This window comes from Aethalodelphis obliquidens, unplaced genomic scaffold, assembly GCF_003676395.1.
Source record: "Aethalodelphis obliquidens isolate GAN/ISIS:26980383/991018 unplaced genomic scaffold, ASM367639v1 scaffold5, whole genome shotgun sequence".
NCBI lineage: Eukaryota > Metazoa > Chordata > Mammalia > Artiodactyla > Delphinidae > Aethalodelphis > Aethalodelphis obliquidens.
The window spans coordinates 6,688,601-6,713,444 of NW_020837949.1; the positions used below are offsets into that span (position 1 = coordinate 6,688,601).

At 50.6% G+C, this 24,844-nt stretch overlaps 1 protein-coding gene across 4 annotated transcripts; it reads left to right on the forward strand.

Moving 5' to 3' along the window:
* Positions 1-2,959: 2,959 nt before the first annotated feature.
* ZNF746 (zinc finger protein 746) lies at positions 2,960-23,294 on the forward strand. Of its 4 annotated transcripts, none has more exons than XM_027101575.1 (7): positions 2,960-3,248; positions 6,173-6,472; positions 6,596-6,677; positions 7,674-7,787; positions 18,680-18,871; positions 19,365-19,490; positions 20,645-23,294. In XM_027101575.1, the coding sequence occupies exons 1-7, from the start codon at positions 3,225-3,227 to the stop codon at positions 21,697-21,699; spliced, it is 1,893 nt and encodes a 630-aa protein (XP_026957376.1). In that variant the 5' UTR covers positions 2,960-3,224; the 3' UTR covers positions 21,700-23,294. The 4 variants fall into 4 exon arrangements, with proteins under 4 accessions (XP_026957376.1, XP_026957377.1, XP_026957374.1 ...); XM_027101576.1 differs by having other exon boundaries at positions 20,648-23,294; XM_027101573.1 differs by lacking the exon at positions 2,960-3,248 and adding an exon at positions 3,765-5,377.
* Positions 23,295-24,844: the final 1,550 nt, after the last annotated feature.

Genomic DNA, 24,844 nt, shown 5'->3' on the forward strand with positions numbered 1-24,844 from the left:
GAGCCTTATGCACTGGACCACCAGGGAAGTCCCCCGCAAAACTTACGTTTTTGAGAAATTGAGTAAATATACTGATATTTGGGGGAAACAGAGTTCTAATTGTGGGAGACAGGAGGTATAAATATGGAATGAAGATAGGCAAGGAAGAATTGTGGAGTTGGACTGGAATCATAAGTAGCTGTGTGAATACACAAGCACACAGCACACACACACACACACACACACACAAGTACACACGTACATTTTCTAACTCTGCCCTCTGAAAAGGTGCTAGAAACAACATCTCAGTTGCAATGAGCACTCCTAATGCCCATATCGTGGTTATTAAATACCATTTAAAAGAACCAGAGGGACTTCCAGGTGGTGCAGTGGTTAAGAATCCTCCTGCCAATGCAAGGGACACGGGTTCGAGCCCTGGTCCGGGAAGATCCCACATGCTGTGGAGCAACAAAGCCTGAGCGCCACAACTCCTGAGCCTGCGCTCTAGAGTCCATGAGCCACAACTCCTGAGCCCGTGTGCCACAACTACTGATACCCGCGTGCCTACAGCCCATGCTCGGCAATAAGAGAAGCCACCGCAGTGAGAAGCGTGCGCACCGCAATGAAGAGTAGCCCCCGCTCGCGGCAACTAGAGAAAGCCCGCGCGCAGCAACGAAGACCCAACGCAGCCACAAATAAATTAATTAATTAAGAAAAAAAAAAAAAGAACCAGAAACTTGGAGATTTGTCTGATTCCACAGCTGGGTAAGAAACCTAAAATGTGAACCATGGAACATTTTGTGCCGGACAGTAGGAACGTGCTCAAAAACTGATGGGAACATGTCACAGAACACAGGGCCGGCTTGAAGAGGCTCACCGCTAGCTAAATTTGGGACAATCTGAGCATCAAAACAAGTGGAGGAATATGTTATAGCTCATTAAATTAGAGAATCCATGTTAGTGGGTTTTTTTAAAAAAAATTTTTGGGTAGAGAAAGGAAAGCTTTACAAAATCTTTACCAACAAATCAACCAATAAATGTAAAAAGGGTAGAAATATAAAAATCTTCATTTTATGACCATCATTGTAAAAACTGACTTAGATAAGAGTTTCAGAGACCATCCCTTGTACCAGCTCTGTACCGAATTTTTAAAAATTGTAATTTTGTGAAGGTTTTTTCCTCAATAGTCCCCAAATGGTACAAGCTTCAGGCCCACAAAACAGGGGTCCACCCTTGGTAGAGGAGATGTGTTATTTGGGAAGGAGAGATCACGTGGAAGAAGAGCTGGGGGGGGGGAGGTAAAGGACCTCGGGGCAGATTCCAGAACATTCTCCTGTAGTGGAAGGGTCGACTTTGCGTGCTCAGGAGTTTCCTCCAAAAGGCAAGAGGGTGCAGGGGCTCCAATCGGGAAATCCCTATCCCCTACCCTCAACCCCGCATTTGAGAGGCAATCCCGGAGAGCTGGGTGTGGGGCGGAGGGGACATGAGAAAACAGCTGGGCTAGCATCAGTGAGAAAAAGAAAATCAGGCACTCGGAACAGACCTCTCGCAACCGTGTGAGTACAGTGTCGCCCCACCACCATGCCTGGGGAGAGTCCACTTTCATACCCAAAGAACGCATCCGGGATGACGCCCTTGCTGTACGCTCAGCCCAGGCTGATGAAGAGAAAACAAAGGGCACCTTAAGACCCCGGCGGCCAGACCCGAAGCCCGCAGAGTACAGAGCACGTGGTGCGCAGGTCCCTCTTCAGCAGAGTCCCACTTAGAGGAAATTCTCAAAGGAAAGGCATCTTCACGGCCACATGGGGGCGCCATTCAAAGGCTCCTTCCATCCGCCGGCCCCGGTTCGCCTCTTGTTTTCCGACTGATAAATTTATTTTTCTCTCCTTGTCTTAAAAATACTATTCTTGTTATTACAAAATATTATAAAATATTACTATTACGAAATTTTTAAAAATTAAGTTAGAAAATGTATAAAAATGGCTTGTGTTCTCACTGTTAAAGAAAACTACTTGACTATATGCTTCCAAACCTTCCAATGATAATATATGTAATCATTTTATAATCATTTTATATATATTATATATACAATATATATAATATATATATAATAATATAATCATTCTGGACAGACTTCTCTTAAAATATCATGAACATCTTCCCACACAAAGTTCTTCACCAAAATAATTTTAGGTGATGGTATTGTGTTCCGTTGTCCATCCCATTAAAAATATTTTTTATAGCTAACCCACACTTTATAGAAAGTTCTAAGTGGCTGCCTACAGGGATTTAGTGAGCTATATTCCTATTGTTGGAAGAATTTTTTCCATTTCAAATCAAAGGTAGACATGAGGTACAGCTGTCCAAGTAAGTAAACACACAAGAAGCCCAGATCGCCCCGCAGGACCTCAAGCAGCAGAGGCGACGTGGCGGGCGCCCCAGGGGAGAAGGCGCTGGTCTCCTGGGGTTCGCATGGGGGGGGGGGCGGCCGCCGTCGCCGTGGTCACCGGGGACGGCCCGGCTCCCCCACTGGAGCGGGGAGATCCTTTTTGGTCACCGAGTCCCTCGGGGCGCGGGGGACCAAAGTCCGAGGCTCTCGCGGCGGGCGGCAGGTCTGGCGCTGAGTCCGGTCGGCGACTCAGCGCGCACCCGGCCGTGTTCGTTGGGCCTAGGGGTCGGGGACTCGGGGGATCGGGGTGTCGGCGGAGTGGCAGGCCAGTGGGTCGGTAAGATCAAGGGGCCAGGGGGATCGGCGGGCCGGTGGATCAGGGGCCGGGGGGTTGGCGGGTCAGCGGCAGGGTGGGTCGGCGCGTCGGCGGGTCGGGGGTTCGGTGGGTCGGGAGGCCGGCGGGCCGGGCAGTGTCCGGGGCTCGGCTGGCAGGCGGGTGGCACGGCGGCAACGGGCCGCCGGGCGGGGCGGGGCGGGGCGGGGCGGGCGCCGCGCCTGCCGTTCGCCTCTCCGGGCTGCAGGTGGGGCTGTGCGGCCGCGCTGCCTCCAGGAAGCCTCACGGGCCTGCGCCGGCTCCCAGGATGCAGTGTGGACCGGCCGGGCGCTGACGGCGGCGGCGCGTCTGCGGGCGGAGCGGCGCGGGCCGGCCAGCGAGGAGCGCGGCGACGCGGGTGGGGACAGCAGGGCCGGGCAGGCGCCGCCTGCAGAGAGGCCGGGGGCCGGCTAGCGTGCGGCCGCGCGGCGGCGGCGGCGGCGGCGGCGACTTCCTCCGGGCCGAGCCGGACAGCGCAGGGCCATGGCCGAGGCGGCCGCGGCTCCGGTAAGGGCGGCCCGCGCGCACGGACGTGCGGACTCGGGGCCCGGGCGGCCCGGGCCCAGCATACGGCGTCGCAGGCCCTAGGGAGGGACTCCGGGGGTCGGGCCGGGCCGCCGGGCCTGGGGCTCCAGCGAGCGGGACGCGGGGTCCGCCGGGGCCTAGGCACCCGCCGGCCAGGCCCCCCGTTCCGGGCCGAGCCTGAGCAGGGCGGGACCGGCCGTCCGCGCACCAGAGGCCGCCCCACGCCGAGTTCCTGCTGCCCTCCGGGGCTTCCTGCCCCCGCCCCATCCGCTGGCCCCCTCGTCTCCGCGCCCCCCACCCCGCGTCTCCTTTCTCTGCCCACTGCTCAGCCTTGCGTTCCCTTCCCCCCAGCTCCCCCCAGCGGCCTGGTGGCACCTGGGAGGCGTCCCGAGCGGCGGCGATTCCGCTGGCACCGAGGCCCCTCTGCGTGCCCGGCTCGCTCGGGGTCGGGGCGGAAGACAGCTGCTCTGGTTCGTAGAGGGACGCAGGCACGGCACCAGCCCTGTTAGGCGTGATTTTGTCCTCACAGGAAACCTAGGGGGTAGGCTCTGATTCTCTGTCATAAAAAAGAAAAACCCGAGGCCTAGAGAAGTTAACTTGCCCAGGATCGCACGGCTAGAAAAGGTGTGGAAAGACAGGGTCGCTCTGTGTGCTGGGACACACTGGCGCTTTGGGGGAAACAGGTACACTGGTGATGGTAAAGCAAAGCAGGAGGTGCGTGCACCTTCCTGGCCTGTGCTGCTGTGATTTGAGCTGGGCTTTTAGGGAAGGCTAGGATTTCATCAGGCTGAGCTGGACCCGTGGAGCTTTTCAGGTAGGGAGGAGGCTTGGACACAGACTGGCAGGCAGTGCCGGGAGGAGACAGAAGTCGTTTGCCTGGAAAAGATGGTTTTGGTAGGGAGGCACGGGGAGAGGAGGCTGCAGGGAGAGTTGGAAGGGGTTTGAAGGCCTGCCTGGACTTCATCCTATGGGTGGGGAGCCATTGAAGGATTTGGAGTTCTCTTCCCATCAGCTGTTCTCAAGCAAAGAGTTTCCGCTTCCCTGGCAGGAGTCTGAGGCCAGCCCCATCTTGTCCACCCACTATTCAGTGAGGAGCTGGGCTTGAGTAGAAACAGTCGCCACCTCTCACCAAATAGTGTGAAGGCCTCACACGAGGCTCCCTGGTCCCTTAAAATGTAAGAAAACTGCATGTGTCCATTTATAAGGTTGGAGTTTACGCAGATGCCCTTTTCATGGAACACAAAGATTATAATAATGGCAGTCAGATGCTCTTGGAGGCTGAGTGGGATTTCTGGGGTTGGGGAGCTGGGAGATAAAGTGAAAGGACACTTCTGAAGCAAACGTTTAGAGGCTGGGGTCATATGTCTGGGATCGGTCAAGAGAGGAGGAGTGAGGGGAAGGGAAGAAACGTGGCCTCGCACCCAGGGGCAGGGCTGCGCCAGCCCAAGGTGCCAGCCCAGTGCAGTCTTTGCAGCCTCAGAGCAGAGCCACCTACCTCCTGAGCAGGAATCCCACATCCAGTTGTTTCTCTGCCAGTCCAGCTCCTCTCCGTCCTTTGAGGCCCAGCTAAAGCCCTACCTTCTTCAGGTCAGAGGTCGTCTGGTCCAGCTGCCTTCCAAACAACCACAAAATCCCTGATGCTCCACTCTTGCCAGTTTTTTCAGCCTCTGTTCAGACTCTCCTGTTGCTATTTTCTGAGGCACCCTCCCATGTTCTAGTTCTCAGTGACTCCCTCTGAATGAACCCACACTGGTTCCTACCAGTCACTTTTCAATTTTGCAGATAGTCACCAAACATTTGTTTGGGAATAGTTTTCAGAATGCTGTAAGATACCATTGATCCTCAGGTGCTGCCAGAAGGTATAAATATCAGGGCTTCCTCTCTGACCCATGGGTCCTACTTTCAGATGTGGGTTGGGGGGGTCTAGTGGTCGAGCCCCACCCAAAGCAAAATGTGTCCTTGCCTCGGTGTCCCCAGCTGCCGGTCATCTAAGCCACGACTGAACTGTCCAGCGACAGGCAAGTCAGGGGAATGACGGTTTATGATGGTTGCAGCACATATAAAAGTCTCACCTTATGGCATATGTCTCACCTTCCTCACCAGTCTGTAAGGTGTGTCACTGATCCTGGGGCAGCGACAACAATGTCCGAGACTGTAATTCGCCCCTTGGGAAGGGTGGGAACAGTGAGAGAAAAAAGTCAGTCTCACAAGGGCAGGGGCTCGTGTTTTGTCAAAAAGTCTTAACTCTCGGCTGGAGGAGATTTGCAGTAATGGTGATTTTTAGTTTGAGGTGGGTGGTAATTGGACAAAATTAGATTGTCCTGGGGTGGAAAGGAGTTAGTCATCAGACTTCCGTGTTTATTAAAGAGACACGAGTTGCTTTTTAATAAAGCGGTTGAGCAGCGCTTGTGTTTGTGTCATTTCAGTGAACCAGCTGTTTTTTTTGCTAGGTCATCATCAGTAGACAGATCCTGTGCAATTATGATGGGAGGTGCTGGCGGGGCTCTAGTAAACCTGCAGTTTACTGTTTCTCCATTAAGACACCCCAGCGGTGCGAAGTCACTGTTGATTTAGCAAAATTGCACCGAGCGCCTACCACGGGCCCCTCACTGTGCTGTGAAAAGATGCAGCGCTGCCTTCAGAGAGCTTGTAGAGGTGGATGCGGGAGGTTACCGTATAGGGCGGCGAGTGCCCTGATGGGGGTCTGCAAGGAGTGCTGCGGAGGCCTGGAGGCAGGGCACCCGCCCAGAGGAGCTGACAGCCAGGCCGAGATCTGGCGTGTGGCACAGGACATCCCCACTTCCCACACGTGCGCTGCTCCACTCAGCTCCCTGATGCTTCAGAGAGAGGGGCTCAAGGAACACGGCGGGCGGAATGATTGATGCTGTTCTCTCTGTTTCTGCAAGATTTCTCCGTGGACAATGGCAGCTACAATTCAGGCCATGGAGAGGAAGATCGAATCGCAGGCTGCCCGCTTGCTTTCCCTAGAAGGTCGAACCGGGATGGCCGAGAAGAAGCTGGCCGACTGCGAGAAGACGGCCGTGGAGTTGGGGAACCAGCTGGAGGGCAAGTGGGCGGTGCTGGGGACCCTGCTGCAGGAGTACGGGCTGCTGCAGAGGCGGCTGGAGAACGTGGAGAACCTGCTGAGGAACAGGAACTTCTGGATCCTGCGGCTGCCCCCGGGCAGCAAGGGCGAGGCCCCCAAGGTAAGCCCTGGGCGCCGGGGGTGGGACAGCCCGTGCCCGTTAGCGTGCAGGTAAGCGTGCGTGACACTGTGGTTCCGGGTGCCTGTGACCTTTGATGATATGGCCGTGTATTTCTCTGAGCAGGAGTGGGGGAACCTGTCCGAGTGGCAGAAGGAGCTGTACAAGCACGTGATGCGGGGCAACTACGAGACGCTGGTCTCCCTGGGTAAGGCGTGAGACTCATTTCTTGGTTACATGTGATTTGGGGAGACCTCAGCTTCTCTCTTCCTTCTGGTGGCTTTTGTCCTGAGGATATGTAAATCGCTGGGAACCTTGACCAGGCACGGTTATCGCCTCTTTTTCCTAAAGGTGAGGCCTGGGTGACTGAGTCAAAGGCTGCCTTCTACTTGGTGAAGTTCACGGGGTGCCAGACCGGGAGGCATGGTGGCCCCTCTCCAACCAGGCTCAGAGCACAGCCGTTTCTGTTCTCCTGCTGAGACCTGGAGTGGAGAAGGCTCCCACCGCTCTCAGATCCAGTATGATCAACCCAGGTTTGAGAAGGACTTTTTCTCTCGCCTTCTCTCGCTGAGACATGAGGCCTGACCGAGTGGCTCCTCTGGGTCGGCGGAGAATGTGGGCAGACCATGCTTCTCAGAGCCAGCGCTGCCTTCACACCTGGAGGCTTCCCCAGACCCTGGGCCTGCCGCCGCTCCCTTCAGTCAGTACCCCCAAGAAGGCCTGGACTGTTTCTTCTGGGCTTATTACCTCTTGGGATGGTATGTGTGTGACCCCAGGTCTGAAGGCAAAAGGCATGGTTATGAGGCTGGGAGCAGGTGCGGGTGTGAGGTTCTATTTCAGTTTGCAGGAATGTACGGCTTCTTAACCTCGAGACCCTATACCAGAGTGTCTTCAGCTCAGCACTGCATCTTGGGCCAGATGAGGCTTTGTTTTGGGGGCCATCCTGTGCCTCATAGGATGTTCGGCAGTGTCCCTCTTCCCAGCAGATGCCAGTGGCACCTCTCCCCCAGCCCCCAGTCGTGACAACCAAAAATGTCTCAGACTTTGACAAATGTCCCCTAGGAGGCAAAATTGCCTACGGTTGGGAACCCCTGCCCTTTACCAATCCAGAAATGTAGTTTCTGGGCCATCTTGGTTTCCCAGGCTGCCTGTCCCCAGCTCTGAACGGAACGTGGCAAAAGCTAACCCTTCTGTCTTCCCCCAGACTATGCCATCTCCAAGCCCGAGGTCCTCTCCCAGATTGAACAGGGGAAGGAGCCGTGCAGCTGGCGTCGCGCTGGCCCCAAGGTTCCAGATGTTCCTGTGGACCCGAGTCCAGGTGAGGGGTTGGGGGAAGGCTAGGGAGATAGCAGGCAATCAGATGGAAACAAAAGTAAAGGGCCAGGGAAGGTGTGACCTTCTTTCCAGGGAGAGCCAAGGAAAAACATCAATGGTTTTTTTGTTGTTGTTTTTTTTGTTTTTTTTGTTTTGCGGTATGCGGGCCTCTCACTGCTGTGGCCTCTCCCGCTGCGGAGCACAGGCTCCGTTCGCGCAGGCTCAGAGGCCATGGCTCACGGGCCCAGCCGCTCTGCGGCATGTGGGATCCTCCCGGACCGGGGCATGAACCCGTGTCCCCTGCATCGGCAGGAGGACTCTCAACCACTGCGCCACCAGGGAAGGCCAACATCAATGTTTTAAACCTGAGTTTTCTTATAGTTGAATTATGACCTATAGCCTGTTCAGCTAACACTCCAGGAATACTTCCCAGCGTGAAAACAGGCAACAAACCTAGTCTTTTAGGAAAGAGATGGTGCCAGTGGCTCAGCATTAGAGGAAGAAGGAGGGGGACACAGACAGGAAGGTAGAAGATAATAAAGACAAAATTTAATTCATTCATAGCTTTACAAAGAGTCAGCCTTGCCTCCACCTGAAAACCAAATTTCACTTAAAACCATTAGTAATTACAGAACATTAACCCCTTAGCCATGTCTCAACATGGTTAGAGTCACTGATTTATTTAAAGGTGAATCTGGATACCCGATACTACGGTCTCAGATTTTCCTGGGCCAGTCAGCACGTTTGAAAGTTAAGGAAAGGACAGGTAGACACATGATAAAAGCCAGATGGCTGACGGGAAGACCTTGCTGGGTTGGGGGTCAGCAACGGTCTGTCACTTACCAGGAAGACTCCGCCCCTGCAGGCTCAAGCCCACCTCCTCCCAAGACTCCTTGTCTGTACCACCTGCCTTGGGGCTTGCCTTTCGTCTGAACACCTGGGTTACTAAAAAGTCTTATATGTTTAATTTGTGATTCACAAAATGTGTCTTCCGTGTTTGCTGTGTCCCTGCAGTTAGATTTCCCCTTCCCCGGGGCAGGCCATGTTCAGAAATCATTCACCAGTTTAGGTCAACAGGGACAGTGCTGAAAGCTAGAAATTGACTAAGAGCAGAGCGCCGTCTGGATGGAAAAGACAGTTATGACACGTGGGGCTGCCGGCGGCTTACCTTGCGTGGGAGGTTCCCCGTAGGTTTGTTTTATCGTATGTGGAGGCCTCCCTGGATGTAATAAATATACACGATAATGAGAGTGAATAGGGGCCTGGAAATGTGGTGGCTTCTGGGGAGTCCCTGCCCAGCCCTCCCCTCCGGCACTCAGAGCTCCCCTCTCAGGCCTTGAGCCCATCAGCGGGATCCCTGGGTGGCCCTCATCCCCGCCCACCTCAGTCCAAGAAGCCGGGACCCCGGTCCACCCTCCCCAGCTCTGGGCTTTGTGCAGCCGCTCATCAGACCTCCTCTCCCACTTCTCTTCAACCCCTAAATCCTCCCAGCTGTGCTTGGGGAAGTGGGTGCTCAGCAAGGCCGCCAATCCTCAGGCTCCTCCCCAGCTGTCCACCCATTCTTGCCCAGCGGAGACCTGCTTCCTGCCCTTTCCTCACCCTCTTTCCCTGCCTGGAGGGCGCTGCTGTCACTGGGGTCGTTGCTCCTCAGTATAGCCTCTCCTGGTTTTCCTCCCACCTTTCCTTTGCTGTTTCCTGCTGCCCTTTCTGATCTTTAAGCATTGGGGTGCCCTCAGCCCTCCTCCGCCTCTCTCTGCACCCACACTCCATCCTTCCGGTGGGCACTCCCACCAGGGCCTCTCCCCTGAATCCTGCACGCCCGCCGCCCGGTCTGTCTGCACGTGGACAGCTGCCGGACAGCCCGCTTGGACCATGTGCCTCCCCGAGCTCCTCGAGGGTCTGCCCGTCAGAACCTGCTCTTCCCACAGGCTTCCCCACTGCAGTAGGAGCCCTCCGTCCTCCAGCTGCTGGCCCAGAACATAGGGGCCATCCCTGACCCTCTTTCACGCCCAGTCCCCACCGTCGGGAAACCCTGCCAGCACTCCTCCAGACTCTCCTGCCTGTCCCCCTGCCCCCAGGCCCGTGGTTTCCTGCTTAGAGTATCGCGGGCACCTCCCACCAGTCTCCCTGCTCCTGCCCTAATCCTCCAGAGTCTGCTCCCCACCCAGCAGCTAGAGTGACCCCTTTACAGCACAAGTCCTGCGTCCTTTGGCTCCCAACCCCTGCTGGCTTTCCATCGACTCACACAGCCAGGCTTCTCTCCCTCTGCTTGTCCCCCACTCACTCAGTTCCAGCCACACCAGCCTCCTTGATGTTCCTGCAACACTCCAGGCTGGCCCAGTCTCTGAGCCTTTGCACCTGGCAGTGCCCTCTGCCAGGAGTGCTCTTCAGATATTTCCTGGGCTCAACCCATTACCTCCTTCAGGTCTCTGCTGAAATATGACTTTCCCTAATCACCCTATTTAAAATGGCAGCCCCTCTCCCCACCCAGAGTTTCCAGGCTCCCTTTCCTACTTTGGTTTGTTCCATATCCGATATCATCTATTATGTATATTTCATATTTTACATTATTATATATTTTATATTTATAGACTTTATATAGACATAGATATTACATATGTATAACTAGAATATATTTCATATTTATAGATTATACATGTTTCCTATTGATAGACGTGTATGTGTCTGGTCACCACCCTCACCTTCATTAGGATGTAAATTTCAAGAGGATGAGCACTTTTATTTGTTTTGTTCATATAATCATTCTGGCCTCCTAGAACACTGCCTAGCACGGAGTAGGAATTTAATACTTTTGAATGTATCCTGTGTCTCATAATTTAAATCGTGTGTGTGTATAATATATTTCTGATACAATTTAAATTCCTTTTTAGATCTCCCAGTCTCATTCCTCCTCAGGGTAGCCAGTTGTCCAGAAGTTGTTTGTCCTTTCTATCCACATTTTAAAACTTCTATTGTATACATATGTAGCCATAAACAATATATAATAATGGTTTTGTGTGTTTTGAAAAATCACGTGTCATCATCTCTATCACTCGGTATTCTGTGTTTCATACTTATCTCTGTCGACGCATATAAGTCAAGTTCGTTCATTTTAATGGCTGCTCAGCATTCCGAAAGCAACTATATTACAATTTTTTATCCATCCCTCCATTGAGTTGCACTTAAGCTGTTTGTAACTTTTCACTGTCACAAGTGGTACTGGAGTGAACATTCTTAAAGGTGTCTTTTTGTGTCCATGTGCTGATGTCTCTCTAGGGAATAGACCTGGAGGAGGAATCCCAGTGTGGAGGGCATGCCCGTCTGCACCTCTGCTGTTGCCAGCTCACCCTCCCCATGGTCACACTGGCGTACATACTCCCCAGCAGTTAAGAGGACCTGCTTTCTTACTTCCTTGCCCACTTTTCAGAATTAGATGTTTGCCGATCTGATGGAAGTGAAATGGTATCTTGTTTTAATTTGCATTTCCCCAGTTGTTAGTGGAGCTGAGCATCTTCAGATGTTTATTTGGGTTCTGCTTCAGTGAATTATCTTTTTCTGTTTTTCTCCTGTAGTTTCTCATTATCTTACTGATTCAGGTCTCTTTATGTAGTTCTGGATACTAACACTTGGTCTGTTATTTGCATTACAAATTTTCTTCTCCCAGTCTGTGGCAGGTCTTTTAACTTTGTAGTTCTTAGATAGAAGTTTTAATTTTTGGTAGAGTCATAAACACCAGTCTTTTCCTTTATGATCTGTGCTTTTTCTGTCTTAAAATGTCCTTTCCTGCCTCACTCTAGTCTTGCTTTTTACATTTAAGTCTCTAATCCAACTAGAATGAATATTTGGGGAGGTTACAAGGGAGAATTTAAAAAAATTTTCCCCACAAGACATCTAGTTTTCCAGCAAAGTCGGCTGGAGACTCTCCCTTTTCTCCAATGATGTGTAATGCCCATTTGGTCGCGAACCAGGTTTCCATACGTGCACGCGCCGTTCCTGGGCTCTTTACTGGTTTCTTTGGTCTCTTTGTCTATCTCTGCACCAATTCTCACTGTTTTAGTTTCCTACTAAGCCTTGATATGTAGTAGACTAAGCTTTCCCTACTTGTTCTTCTAAACTTTTCTTGGCTATTCTTGGACCTTTGTTCTTCTAGATGAATTTCAGAATCTTTGTGTCAGGTTCTCAGAAATCCTGTTGGAATTTTGATTGGAATTGCATTTCTTTTGTAATTTCATCTCTGGAGAATTACTGTCATTGCAGTATTGAGCCCCCTTACCCACAGGAGGACTTGTTTACTGAAGCCTTCTGTATGTGCCTGAATAGGACTTTACAGTTTTCTCCTGATCATTGTTTCTATTGTGAATGAGATTTTTAAATTAATTACATGTTTTAAATAGTCGTTGCAGGTGTGCGGTAAAGCTGTTGACTTTGTTTAGTAAGAAAAACAATTTTCTCAGCTCTCTCATTACTTCTAATGACTGGTCAGTTTAGAGTCTTAGGTTCTTTACATGCACAATTGTGCTCTCCATAGACAGCACAAAAGTTATCTCTTCTTTTTAAATGTTCGTAACTTTATTTTTCTGGTTTAGCAGTGGGCCTACGACATGGTTAAATAGTAGCTGTGATAGCTGGCATCCTTGTCTGTGGGATACTTAAAGAGTTTCGGCATTTAGGATGATTTTTGCCGTAGACTTTTGAAGATACTGTTAGTTTAAAAGAAGTTTCCTTCCACTTCTGGCCACTGTTTTTAATCGTGAATAAATGTTATATTGTATCAAATGTTGTTTTTTGTTTTTTTAATATTATTTTATTTCTTTAATACATTTTACTTTGTATTATATAACATAAACAAAATACATACAGAATAAAATACATAAAATACATAAAGTTTAGAGAACGATTGGTAAACACCCATATTCCCAACTCGCAGCATAAGAAATAGATCATAACCCGATCTATTTCCAAGACCCCACTGTCCCTCCCAGACCCCAGACCCCTCGCTTCCTCTCACAGATAAACGCAAAATTCAGACAGATGAGATCAGTCCCTTGCTTTTCCTTACATTTTTATTACCTGTGTATATGTTCCTAAGTAACATTGTTTAACCTGGTTTTGAACTTTTTATGAATGAGATCATACCATATATACTCTTCTTTAACTTGCTGTTTTCATTTGACTTTGTTTTTGAGAGTCATCCATGTTGGTGTAGTACAGCTGTAGTCATTCCTTTTCGTTCCCTCCCACCCAGTTAGGCACCCCACCAGAGGTGCCACCAGGGATGCACCTCATCGGCGAGTTTGGGAGCAAGGATTGGACAAGCACAGTCCTTGCCCAACCTTCTTCCCTTGGGCAGCTGGCTGCCCCCAGGGACAGGCAGTCTCTGCTGCTCTGCTGGGGAGAGCCTCCTTCACCATGGTCCAGGGTGACTTCCTGATCCAGGGTCAGTGCTGAGGGCCCCTCTTACATAAAACCTGCATCCTCATTTATCAGTAATAAAAAGAGTTTACCCTCACCAGCCTTCCTCTTTTGTTTTATTTCTCTAATTGTTAAGATCCATGACAGGAAAGAAAAATGGTAATTACCAGGCTCCCTTAAAACCCTAAGAGTGGACAAAAATGCAATTGTCTTTTATTTATCGATATTTCTATCTAGGAACCTTGCCAAAATTCTCATTAGTACTAATAACTTTTCCAATAATTGTCTGATGAGTCTCGGGTTTTCTGAAAAGATAATCATATCCCCTATGAGTAATAAGAATTTTTTGTTTCGTTTCAAATCTTTATGATTTAGTTTTCTCTTGTTTTACTGTGCTGGCTGAGAACTCCCAGAAAATCCTTAAATAGAAGTGATGACAACAGGTATCTTATTGGTTCATGATGTTAAAGAAGATACTTTTTAACTTTTCACATTGAGTCTAATATTTGTTAAAAGTTTTTTGATCAGTGCTGTTTATCAGGTTAAAAGAGTTTGGTATATGTCTGGTCGACTAGATGTTTCTAACAGGAATCGCTGTTGAATTTTTATGGAATGCTATTTTGGTATCTACTGAGATGATTATATGATTTTTCTTCTTTAACTAGTATGGTAAATTATGTCATTTTCTCATGTTGAACCAACCTTGCAATTTTGGGAAAAAAACCTAACTTAGTCATGATCCTTTATATACATTGCTGGACTTAATATGCTAATTATTTTGTTTAGGATTTTTGAATCTTTGTTCATGAGTGAGACTGGCCTTTACTTTTCCTTTCTCAGACTGTCTTTGGCTGGTTTTGATATTAAAGATATGTTATGATGTATTCCCTCTGTTTTTATTTGCTCAGGGAGTTTGTGTAATATTGGGCTTATCTATTCTTTGAATGTTTTTCTTTGTGGGGGAGATTTTTGTCTACTGATTTAAGTTCTTTAGTAGCTATAGGACCTTCTTGATTCAGTTTTGGCAAGTTCTAGTTTTTCTAAGGAATTTGTTCATTTCCCCAGAGTTTTCAAATTTCTTGGAATAACGTTCATAATATTCTATTTTTTAATCTCAGCTACATCTATCATTATGTCCCTTTTTCATTCTTCATGTTGGTTATTGGTGCTTTCTCCTTTTCTCTTGATAATCTTGCTAGAGATGTATTGGTTAATATCCTTTCCAGAGAACCAACTTTTGCTTCTCTGTGTTCTTTGTTTCTTCTTTTATTAACTTATACTCTCATAGTATTTCCTTTCTTTTTATTTTATTGCTTTTATTTTATTGCTGTTACTTTCTAACATCTTGCATTGACTGCTTGACCTATTAATTTTCAACCTGTTTCCTCTTTTTTAATATAAATATATGAGGCTACAAACTTTCCTCTAAGTACCATGTAGATGCAGACACACATTTTGATAATTTTTTCATTAGCATTGGGTTCCAAATAGCTTCCATTTTCATTGTGATTTGTCCTTAGAGCCTTGGATTATTTAGAAAGCATATATATATATATATATATATATATATATATATATATAATTTTAGTATATATGGGGAGTTTGAGGATATCTGTTATTGATTTCTAACTTAATGCTGTTATAGTTAGAAAATAGATGTGTAAAATACTAATCTTTTAAAATTTATTGAAGTTTGTTTTATGGCCTAGAAAGTATTCATTTTTTCTTAATGTTTTGTATGGCTTGAGAAGCTTGTGTTTTCCTTGTCTTTAAGTTATGCTTATGTCCATTTGGTCAGTTTGTTAATAGTGTTGTTCAGATCCTATAATCTTTGGTTGGCTTGGTTTACCAGTTATGGAAAATGGTATGTCAGTCCCCCACAGAGGAGGTGGATTTGTTCATTTCTCCTGGAGTTCTGTCAGTTTTGCTTTATTATTTTGAAGCTGTGTTATTAGATTTAAATCATAGAATTATTGTATCTTTCTGGTCAGTTTACCATTGTGCAGTGATTCTTTTTTATTTCTACGGATACTTTTCTTTTTAAGTCTATTTCATCTGATATGGTATAACCACATCTTTTTGTTTTTAATTGTTTATTTGACTTAGCATATCTTTTATTGTCTCACACTGCTTTTGCATCCTTCTGTTTTAGGTGTGTCTCCTATAAACGGCACGTAGCTGCGTCTCTTGTTTGTTTTTAGTCTGCTCATCTTTACGTGTGAAATGTCCAGAACAGTAGGCACCAGCCACATGTGACTGTCAAGCACTTAAAGGGATGAAATATGTCTAAATGAATACTCTGGATATATTTGGATATATTGGGTTAAAAAAATATTGATAAAATTATTTCACCTGTTTCTTTCTACTTTTCTAAGGTAGCTACTATCAAACCTAAAATCAGATATGTGGCCCACCTTGATCTCTGTTGTACGGCACTGGTCTAGATCATTGACATTGACCATGGCCACTAGGGTGTTCGGATTCTTAGCCACCATCTTAAATTGTGCTGTGAGACCTTAACCCTGCCTTTCCTGTATTTATTTTTTTCCCCACGCCTCCCTTGAGAATGACTCATTTAGATTTTTTCTTCCTTAAACTGTTATTATTTTTAATTAGTTTGGAACACCAGCCTGGGGTGTGTCAACTCCCAGGGGAGACTGTTCTCCCCACTCAGCTAAGACCGAAGGCCAGAATGGGCAGTTGCCTTTCACAGGGCAGGTTTTCACCTTTGTTTTATGTTTAGTGCACTGGGAACATTGCTCTTTGGTCCCAGGTTTATGTGTGTGGTGGTGGTGAGGGGTCTCCAGCCCAACCTTCCACCCTGCTTAAGCACCCGGCTTCTCACATCTATCTGCCCCAGGTGTGCACAGTCCATTGCAGCCCAGCAGTAGGGGAATGGGAGATGCCCTACAGTTTACCGTGGCTGACTTAGGCTTTCTTAGAGGTCATCCATGCTTAAAAATTTGTGTGTTTTTATACTCTACCCATCATTTTTAGATACTCCATATTAAGAGGAGTTTCTCTGCACAGCTAGCCAGCCATATGCCAGAAATGGAAGAGTTGAATGCTGCTTCTGTGTCTGTTGAGATGACTATTGTTTTCTCCATTAATCTGTTTGTGAGTTGTGTTACTGTATTGTCCAGGGGTAGCTTATCCTTGAGTTCTCAGGAGAAACCCAGTTTGTTCATAATGTACTGTCTCTTCTTCTTTTTTGAAAACATATTACAGGATTTGATTTCTATTTCTCTCATTTAGAACCTTTGCGTACCTGTTCATAAATGACCATTTTATGAATTTTTTCATACACTGTTCTCTAGTTTCTGCAATGAGAATTATACTGGCTTCATTTTGACAGCTATTTTCCCTGTCAAATATTGAAAATATTATCTTCTGACATCGTACTTGCTGATAGAAATCTGCTTTCAGTCTGAATGTCATTCTTTTCTCTCTGGTGCCTTTTAAGATTTTCTCTTTGTCTTTGCTGTTCCATATCACATGAATATTGTCTAGGTTTATATTCTTTTTTATTTCCTACTTAGGAAGTGGTGTTTTCCTTCAAACCATGGGCTCACCATGCCTTCAGTTTTGGAAAATTCTCAGCTGTTATTTCTTTACCTGTTGCCACGTATCCATTTCTTATTCCCTCCTTCTGGGATTTCTGCCAGCATATGTTGGAACTTCTCGTTTAATCCTCCGTGTCTCAACTTCTCTTTCATATTTTCATTTCTTTATCTCTCAGTGTTGTACTCTGGATTGTTTCCCCAGATCCATCTTCTAAGTCACTAATTTTCTCTGTAACTGTGTTCACTCTGTTGTTAAGCCAGCCATTGTATTTTTTATTTCCATGACTGTTTTTGTCATTTCTAGAATGTCTATTTGGTTCTCTTTCACATCTGCCTTTTAAAAAATAATTTCCCATTCTTGCCTTACAGATTCTGTTCCTTCCTTTATTTCTTTGAATATTTTAAACATACTTATGCTACTGTATCCTTCGGCCTATTCCTTTTCTGTAGTTTGCAGGAGTGAGTTCTGCCATGGCTCTCATGCCGTTTGGCTCCTCTTCTGGTTTGTAAGTTTAGCCTTTTAGTAGGGGCCCCTTAAGGCCTGCCTTGTGGGTGTGCCCCTATGGGCAGGTTTGCATTTGCCTCTGTTTGGGGCCCTCCTGGGTTGCCGTGGTTCTCAGCCAATTTTTCTGTGAATTTCTCAACTTTTCTCAGCTGCACCACGTGGTTAGTATGAAGTTAGTGTGGACACGGAAATCTAATCTATTATGGGTGGCTTTTCCATCCATGGCCCGGGACAAGACGCAGCTTCCTTATTGTGCCCCTGCGTGGGTGGGGTTTTAGTCCCCATCTACTTGATGGGACAGAGCCTCATGGCTCCTGGCTGATGCAGGCAGCTCAGCTCTGCTCTCACCTCACTCGGACATCAAAGCCCCGCCCCTAAGGCCTGCATCCTGTTTCAACAGCTCTGCTTGGTTCCTGCTCAAACTCTTGATTTGACTTTGTGTTTTTTCTTTGATTCTTTTTTTTCTTTTTAATTTTTTTTTTTTCGGTACGGGGGCCTCTCACCGCCGTGGCCTCTCCCGCTGCGGAGCACAGGCTCCAGACGCGCAGGCCCAGCGGCCATGGCCCACGGGCCCAGCCGCTCCGTGGCATGTGGGATCCTCCCGGACCGGGGCACGAACCCGCGCCCCCTGCATTGGCAGGCGGACTCTCAACCACTGCGCCACCAGGGAAGCCCTTTTCTTTGATTCTTATATCTGGAATCTTTCTTTTGTGCTCACGTAAATACATGTGTAGGGGTAAGGTTTTGGGGACGGGGGTAGATTTTGTCTAGCATTTCTGTGTTTAAAGTGAGAGCAGGACCTCCCTAGGGCAGCACAGTCTTGCCCATGGACCAGAGATCCAGCCCTGAGAATGCGTTTTTTTTGTTTTATTTATTTATTTATTTTTGGTTAGGTTGGGTTTTTGTTGCTGCGCGCGGGCTTTCTCTAGTTGTGGTACGCGGGCTTCTCATTGTGGTGGCTTCTCTTGCTGCAGAGCACGGCCTCTAGGCGCACGGGCTTCAGTGGTTGTGGCACACGGGCTCAGTAGTTGTGGCTCGCGGGCTCTAGAGCGCAGGCTCAGTAGCTGTGGCGCACGGGCTTAGTTGCACTGCGACACGTGGGATCTTCCCAGACCAGGGCTGGAACCCGTGTCCCCTGCATTGGCAGGCAGATTCTTAACCACCGCACCACCAGGGAAGTCCAAGAATGCGTTTTGTACTCCTCACTTTTCCCTGCCTGACCCGTGTGCTCAGTACCATGTGACCACATGCTTTGCCTGGAAGACCCTGCAGTCCCTGTTTGAGCTCTTGCCTTCCCTTTCCACCAGTCTCTTTTGCTGTTTGACCTTTGCAAGGCCCCCTGTGCCTTTCCTTGGCTGGATGTGTGTCCGCCCCAGGGCCCCTGATGCTGTCACTCACGCACTCTCTTCTTCTCAGGCTCAGGGCCCCCCGTTCCTGCCCCTGACCTCTTGATGCAGATCAAGCAGGAAGGGGAGCTCCAGCTCCAGGAGCAGCAGGCTCTAGGCGTGGAGGCGTGGGCAGCCGGACAGCCAGACATCGGGGAGGAGCCGTGGGGCCTCAGCCAGCTGGACTCTGGAGCAGGAGACGTCTCTACCGACGCTGCCTCTGGTGAGTGGCTGAGGCTGGGAGCAGACAGCAGGAACCAGATGCAGGGACTGAGGGCAGGACCTGGGAGAAGAAGTTCCTGCAAGCATTGCGGGGGGCTGTGGGCTCTGGCCTGACGAGTTTAGATTTCCCACCTTACGGCAGGGGTTGCCCCGAAGGACATCTTGCTGGTCCCTCTGGGTTCCATGATGCTCTTGTCCTGGTATTCCTCCGCCTCACTCTTGCCGGCCCCCTCCTGGTCTTCTTGCCCCAGCACTGGACATTTAAATCACCAGCTGCCTCCTATTAAAGAGGGGCTGTGTGACAAGAGTGTGACGTCTGAGCTTCCGGGTGCCTCAGAGAAGGGGACGGAAGCAAACTGGTTCAGGAGAGGTGGGGTCGTTGTGCTCGGGCAGGAGAGTCACCGGTGGGGTCTCGGGGCAGCTGCTCCGCCTCTCCCACGGGGTCTGCCCGCTTCTTTCCCTGACCCACTGGCTCTGCTCTCTCTTCACTGCAGGCGTCCACTCCAACTTCTCAACCACTATCCCGCCCACCTCCTGGCAGGCGGATCTCCCCCCTCACCATCCCTCCTCCGCCTGCTCAGACGGGACGCTGAAGCTCAGCACGGCCGCCTCCACGGAAGGTACGGGGTGCGGAGGGAGGACTGGAAGGGCTCATGTCTGCCCCGGAGGCTGCCTCAGCCGTGGCCCCTGGTGGTGCAGCCAGCAGGCATTTAGGTGCCGGTGATGTGAACACTCTGTACAGTCTGTCCCTTTTCTCCTTCTAGATTCTTAGGCTTCAACAGTCTTTCTTGAGACGGTCCATTTTCCCACAGTTCCTTTCTTGTGTTAACCAGTCAATCCTGACAAGCTGAACCCTTAAGGGGATGTACCTCTTGCCCAGACTCAGCAACCCTGGCTCCTCCCTGACCTGGAAAAACCCAAACCCACCTAGAACCGCTTCTTAGATATCAGCACTACCAAAGACAGGTGTCCACAGGCCCGAATTGGGAGGAACTGCCTCGTATATGTATTAGTTTTCTACTCTGTCTTGAAAGGCAGTTATCTGTTACTTTAAGTAATAATTTCTGTCATATTTTGGCACCCCAAAATTGTGCTAGAAGCCTAGATCCCTGATATAAAACTCTAGGGCATGAAATTCAAGTACATTTACGTAAAATCCAACACACTTTTACTACTGCACTAATATTTTTATCATTAGCTAGCTGGCTACATTTACTGAATGCTTAATGCATGCAAAACAGCATGCTAAGTGCTTTCACATGTGCTGTGTGGTTGAAACTTCATGCAACGCTGTGCAACAGGGTATTCACAGAGGAGCTTGCCTGAGGCCACTGCTGCTCTGTGGGGAGCCACGTTCCAGTCTCAGATAAACCTGAGCCCAGCTCTGTGCTTTTGCCCCTCGGGTGCATTGCCACCAGTGCTCAGAGCTCCTTCCTTGGCATAACTTCATGATTAGCCTTAAGAGCCAAAGTGAAAATGGAACGCGGTGAGCAGATGCAATGGTTGCTCTCCTGGGGTGAAGGTTCTAGAACAAGGGGAGCAGATAGGCTGGTTGCTTTACCTGTGGTGAAGGTCTGGAACACGATGTCCTCACCCACGGTTTGAGGCAGCCACCTGACCGCCTGGGGCATCTCTGCTGAAATGGTTGGATCCGGAGGCTTCGAGACTAGGGCTCAGAGTGGCCGTAGTTGGGCCAAATGTCCCGGTGAAAGATCTTCCCTTTGTAAGCGGGGAGGGGACAGAATGATACCTGGTCTTTCTGTCTCTTTCTCAGCAGATGTAAAGATTGTGATAAAAACCGAAGTCCAGGAAGAGGAGGTAGTGGCCACACCAGTGCATCCTACTGACCTAGAAGCCCACGCGACCCTGTTCGGACCAGGCCAAGCCACAAGGTTCTTCCCTAGTCCTGTCCAGGAAGGAGCCTGGGAGAGCCAGGGCAGCTCCTTCCCCAGCCAGGACCCCGTGCTGGGGCTGAGAGAGCCCGCCCGGCCCGAGCGCGAGCTGGGCGAGCCCAGCCCCGCGGTGACCCAGGACGAGACCCCTCCAGGGGACTGGCTCTTCGGGGGGGTCCGGTGGGGCTGGAATTTCAGGTGTAAGCCTCCCGCGAGCCTGAACCCGAGGACCGGGCCTGAGGGTCTGGCCTACTCCTCGCCCGACAACGGAGAGGCCGTGCTGGACCCCGGCCAGGCCCCGAGACCCTTCAGCGACCCCTGCAAGTACCCCGGCCGGACCAAAGGCTTCGGCCACAAGCCGGGCCTGAAGAAACACCCGGCAGCCCCCCCGGGGGGGCGGCCGTTCACGTGCGCCGCGTGCGGGAAGAGCTTCCAGCTGCAGGTCAGCCTGAGCGCGCACCAGCGCAGCTGCGGGGGGCTGCCCGACGGGGCGCCGGGGGCGGCGGGCGGCGCGCGGGACGGCAGCGGCCTGCGGTGCGGCGAGTGTGGCCGCTGCTTCACGCGGCCAGCGCACCTCATCCGGCACCGCATGCTGCACACGGGCGAGCGGCCCTTCCCCTGCACCGAGTGCGAGAAGCGCTTCACCGAGCGCTCCAAGCTCATCGACCACTACCGCACGCACACGGGCGTGCGGCCCTTCACCTGCACCGTGTGCGGCAAGAGCTTCATCCGCAAGGACCACCTCCGCAAGCACCAGCGCAACCACGCAGCGGGCGCCAAGCCGGCCCGGGGCCAGCCCCTGCCGCCGCTGCCTGCCGTGCCCCCCGACCCCTTCAAGAGCCCCGCCTCCAAAGGACCCTTGGCCTCCACGGACCTCGTGACCGACTGGACTTGTGGCCTGAGTGTCCTGGGACCCACCGACGGCGGGGACCTGTGAGGCCCCCGCGGGCGACCCCCGCAGGCCCAAGTGTAAAGAGGCGCTTCTCCAGACAGCAGGGTGGTGCGAAAAGCTTCGAGGCGGAACGGAGCCTGGGGGAGAACCAGATTCCCAGTTGCTGAACCGATCACTGGAGCGGGAGAAAATACCAGACAACGCAGCTCCCACCTCTAAACAAAGTAGAATTCTCTGATTGTGAAACTGAGCAGCATAGAATTTTAAGTAATTTAATTACGAAACTTTTTTTTTTTTTCTAATTCTTGAAGAGAAAGCCGTTAAATAGTAGTAGCAGCAGTTTAAACTTCGTAGTGTACCTTTGGTTTCTGGAGTGCGTGTGTGTGCTGTGGGCTGTGTCCTTACCAAGTCTGACAGAGGGTGCGACGGAAGCTTGGCTGGCCGGGGACGCGGGCGGGGAGGGACCTGGACCTCCCTGGCCTCAGTGACCCCTAGGGATGGGCCGGTCTCTGCAAACAGCCCCAGGGGAGCGGAGACCGGGCTCTGCCCAGGGCCAGGCTGGGAAGTAAGGCCAGCCGGGCGCCGTGGAAGCCCAGCCTCAGCTCGCGGGCAGGAGGACTGAGGAGCAGTAGCCCGGCGTCTCTCAGCACCTGCCTCTCATCTGCGAAGGCTCTGCGCCAAGTGCCCGCCGTGCGCAGGCGCTCTGCCGCTTCCCCCCCCCCCCGCCCCGCCCCGTGACTCCTGGGCCTCGTAAAGGAGAGCTGTCCGGAAGCACCGTTAGGGATGCAGGCGTGAGGCAGGGGCTGCAGAAGCAGGGCCGGGAACAGAGCCTCACCTGCCAACCCCCACAGGGGAGGGGCTGCCCTCTGCTCCTGCCAGATGCTCGTTTCCTTTTCTCTTGGTGTGGTGTGTGTTCTCGTTGTCCAGACGCTTTCACACGGAACCTCATTTGATCGTTACTGTGCCCTAGTGAAGCACGCCGGACGAGCATCCTTTCCTGCGAGAGATGAGGCAGTGTTACTCAGAGGGGACCCATCTCAGCCTCGCACCCCGTGTGCACGATGAGTGCAGACACTTGGGAAGAGGCTCAGGTCAGACTTGGCTCATCCTTCTGGAGCATCAGTTTGGGGGAGGAAAGCTTTTCATTTTGCCCTCTTAGAAGGTTTGCCCCACATCTGCCTGAGCAAAATCATCAGGCCTCAAGCTTTAGCCAAGTGGCGGCCTTGGCGGCCGGTGGGCGCTCACCCCCGGGAGGGGTCGGGGTTGAGGGGCTGGGCCAGGGGCAGGGCTTGCTCGTTCCCTGGCTGACATCTTGAAGGTGGAATTAGAAATGGGCCAAGGTTTCTTGATTCCACCCCAATGCTGTCTCTGCCACACGAGTATCCATTCCCATTTTGTTGAAGCAGACGCTGGTTCCTTGTCCTCTGGGGAACTTGTTTCCCGAGGGGGGGAGACCATCACTTCTGTTCATTCAGCTCCCTTGTGCGTACTTTTATTAGGCAATAGACTAGTTAAGAAGATTGTTTCTATGTACTGTATATTTTGTACCAGTTTACACTTCTAATATTGATATAACTGATATTTTGAGAAACAAATGAAGAGGAGATCTCCTGTTAAAATAAAACCTAACCAGCACCGAGGCGGTTTGGTGGGTCCTGTTCTTAGACCCGCGTCTTTGGCCCTGGCGCCACTACATGCATCCCCCGCGGCAGCGGTGCAGTCAGCTTTCTCTGCGCCCTCCTCAGGGTGGCCTTGGACCCAGGGAGGCAGCTGTCCCTGAGAGCTGGGATGGGAGAATCCAGAGAAGTTTGACTCTGTGGAGATAAAACCGACACCTGGAGGGAAAATAAAACCACATCCAGTCACCTCGCTTCAGAATATAGTCATGGTTTTTGTCATTTAGTTGAATATGAGATCATGTACATGAAGATAGGAAGAAAAAATTGCAGGGTATCAAAGAAGAACTGAAGCTGGATGTTTTCTCTTTACATCTTTTCTTGGCTGGGCAGAGGCCAAGAAAGGATCTGGGATGCCTGCAGTGGCTGTAACCCTGGTCTTGGAGTGAAATCCCTCCAATGGCATTTGAGCCAGGCCAGCTGACACCCATATTCCCACCAACTAGGGTTAACACTTGTTAACATTCTATCTCATGTTTTGTTTTCAGTCTCTTTTGTTTTGATTGTTGTCTTTTTAAGAAAATGAAAATGTAAAAAATTTAAAAATCCACTCGAATTTGCCACAGAAGGTGTGGGAGTGGGACACGGAGAAGGAAGGGGAGTGGCTCTCATCCAGGCCCATCGTGAGATGGCGGGCACAGGCCATGGCGTCTCATTCCTTCTCAGCAGCCCTGACCTCTCTGCTGTGCTTCTGGCCCACCGCCCCCACTGGACATGTCTCTCGTGCTTGGAAGCCAACCGGGATGCATGTGGTGTCTGCCCGGCTGGCGGGGCTCCTCCTCCACCACCACACCCTCGCCCGTCCTCACATGCATTCTCACGCCCTCATGCTGCCTGCGTGTCACGCCAGAACCCCATCCGAGGCCCAGGAAAGGATGACTCCTAAGGTCCGGCTCAGGTGCTCTCCAAGACAGAGGGCATGGGAGGAAAGGTTTTAGGCAGTGGGGAGGGGCAGGCTGAGGTCCGTCTCAGACATCCAGCAGGGGTGCCCAATCAGTGAGGGAGACCAGACAAGCACTGTGGAACGGGGACCCCACCACGACTCCCAAACTTCCAGGGAACGCTTGCTCTGCCACAGCTCAAAAGAATCCTACTGGGCTTCCCTGGTGGCGCAGTGGTTGAGAGTCCGCCTGCCGATGCAGGGGACACGGGTTCGTGCCCCAGTCCAGGAAGATCCCACATGCTGCGGAGCGGCTGGGCCGGTGAGCCATGGCCACTGAGCCTGCGCATCCGGAGCCTGTGCTCCGCAGCGGGAGAGGCCACAACAGTGAGAGGCCCGCATACTGCAAAAAAACCCCCAAAAAACAGAAAAAAGAATCCCACTTAGGCCAAAGCACAGTGGTCCCTGGTATTAGCTTCCTATTGCTGCTGTAACAAATTACCACAAACTTCATGGCTTAAACCAACCAGATTTATCTTACATTTCTGGAGGTCAGGAGTCCAAAATGAGTCATATAGAGCTACAATCAAGGTGTCATCAGGGCTGCATTCCTTCTGGAGACTCTAGAGGAGAA

Bases quoted from the DNA above. Each gene is read 5' to 3' on its own strand.
- ZNF746 (XM_027101573.1), top strand. From the start codon at position 5,342: ATGGCATATGTCTCACCTTCCTCACCAGTCTGTAAG. The intron at 5,378-6,172 runs GTGTGTCACTGA...TGTTTCTGCAAG, and splicing joins CTTCCTCACCAGTCTGTAAG to ATTTCTCCGTGGACAATGGC. The intron at 7,788-18,679 runs GTGAGGGGTTGG...TCTTCTTCTCAG, and splicing joins TCCTGTGGACCCGAGTCCAG to GCTCAGGGCCCCCCGTTCCT.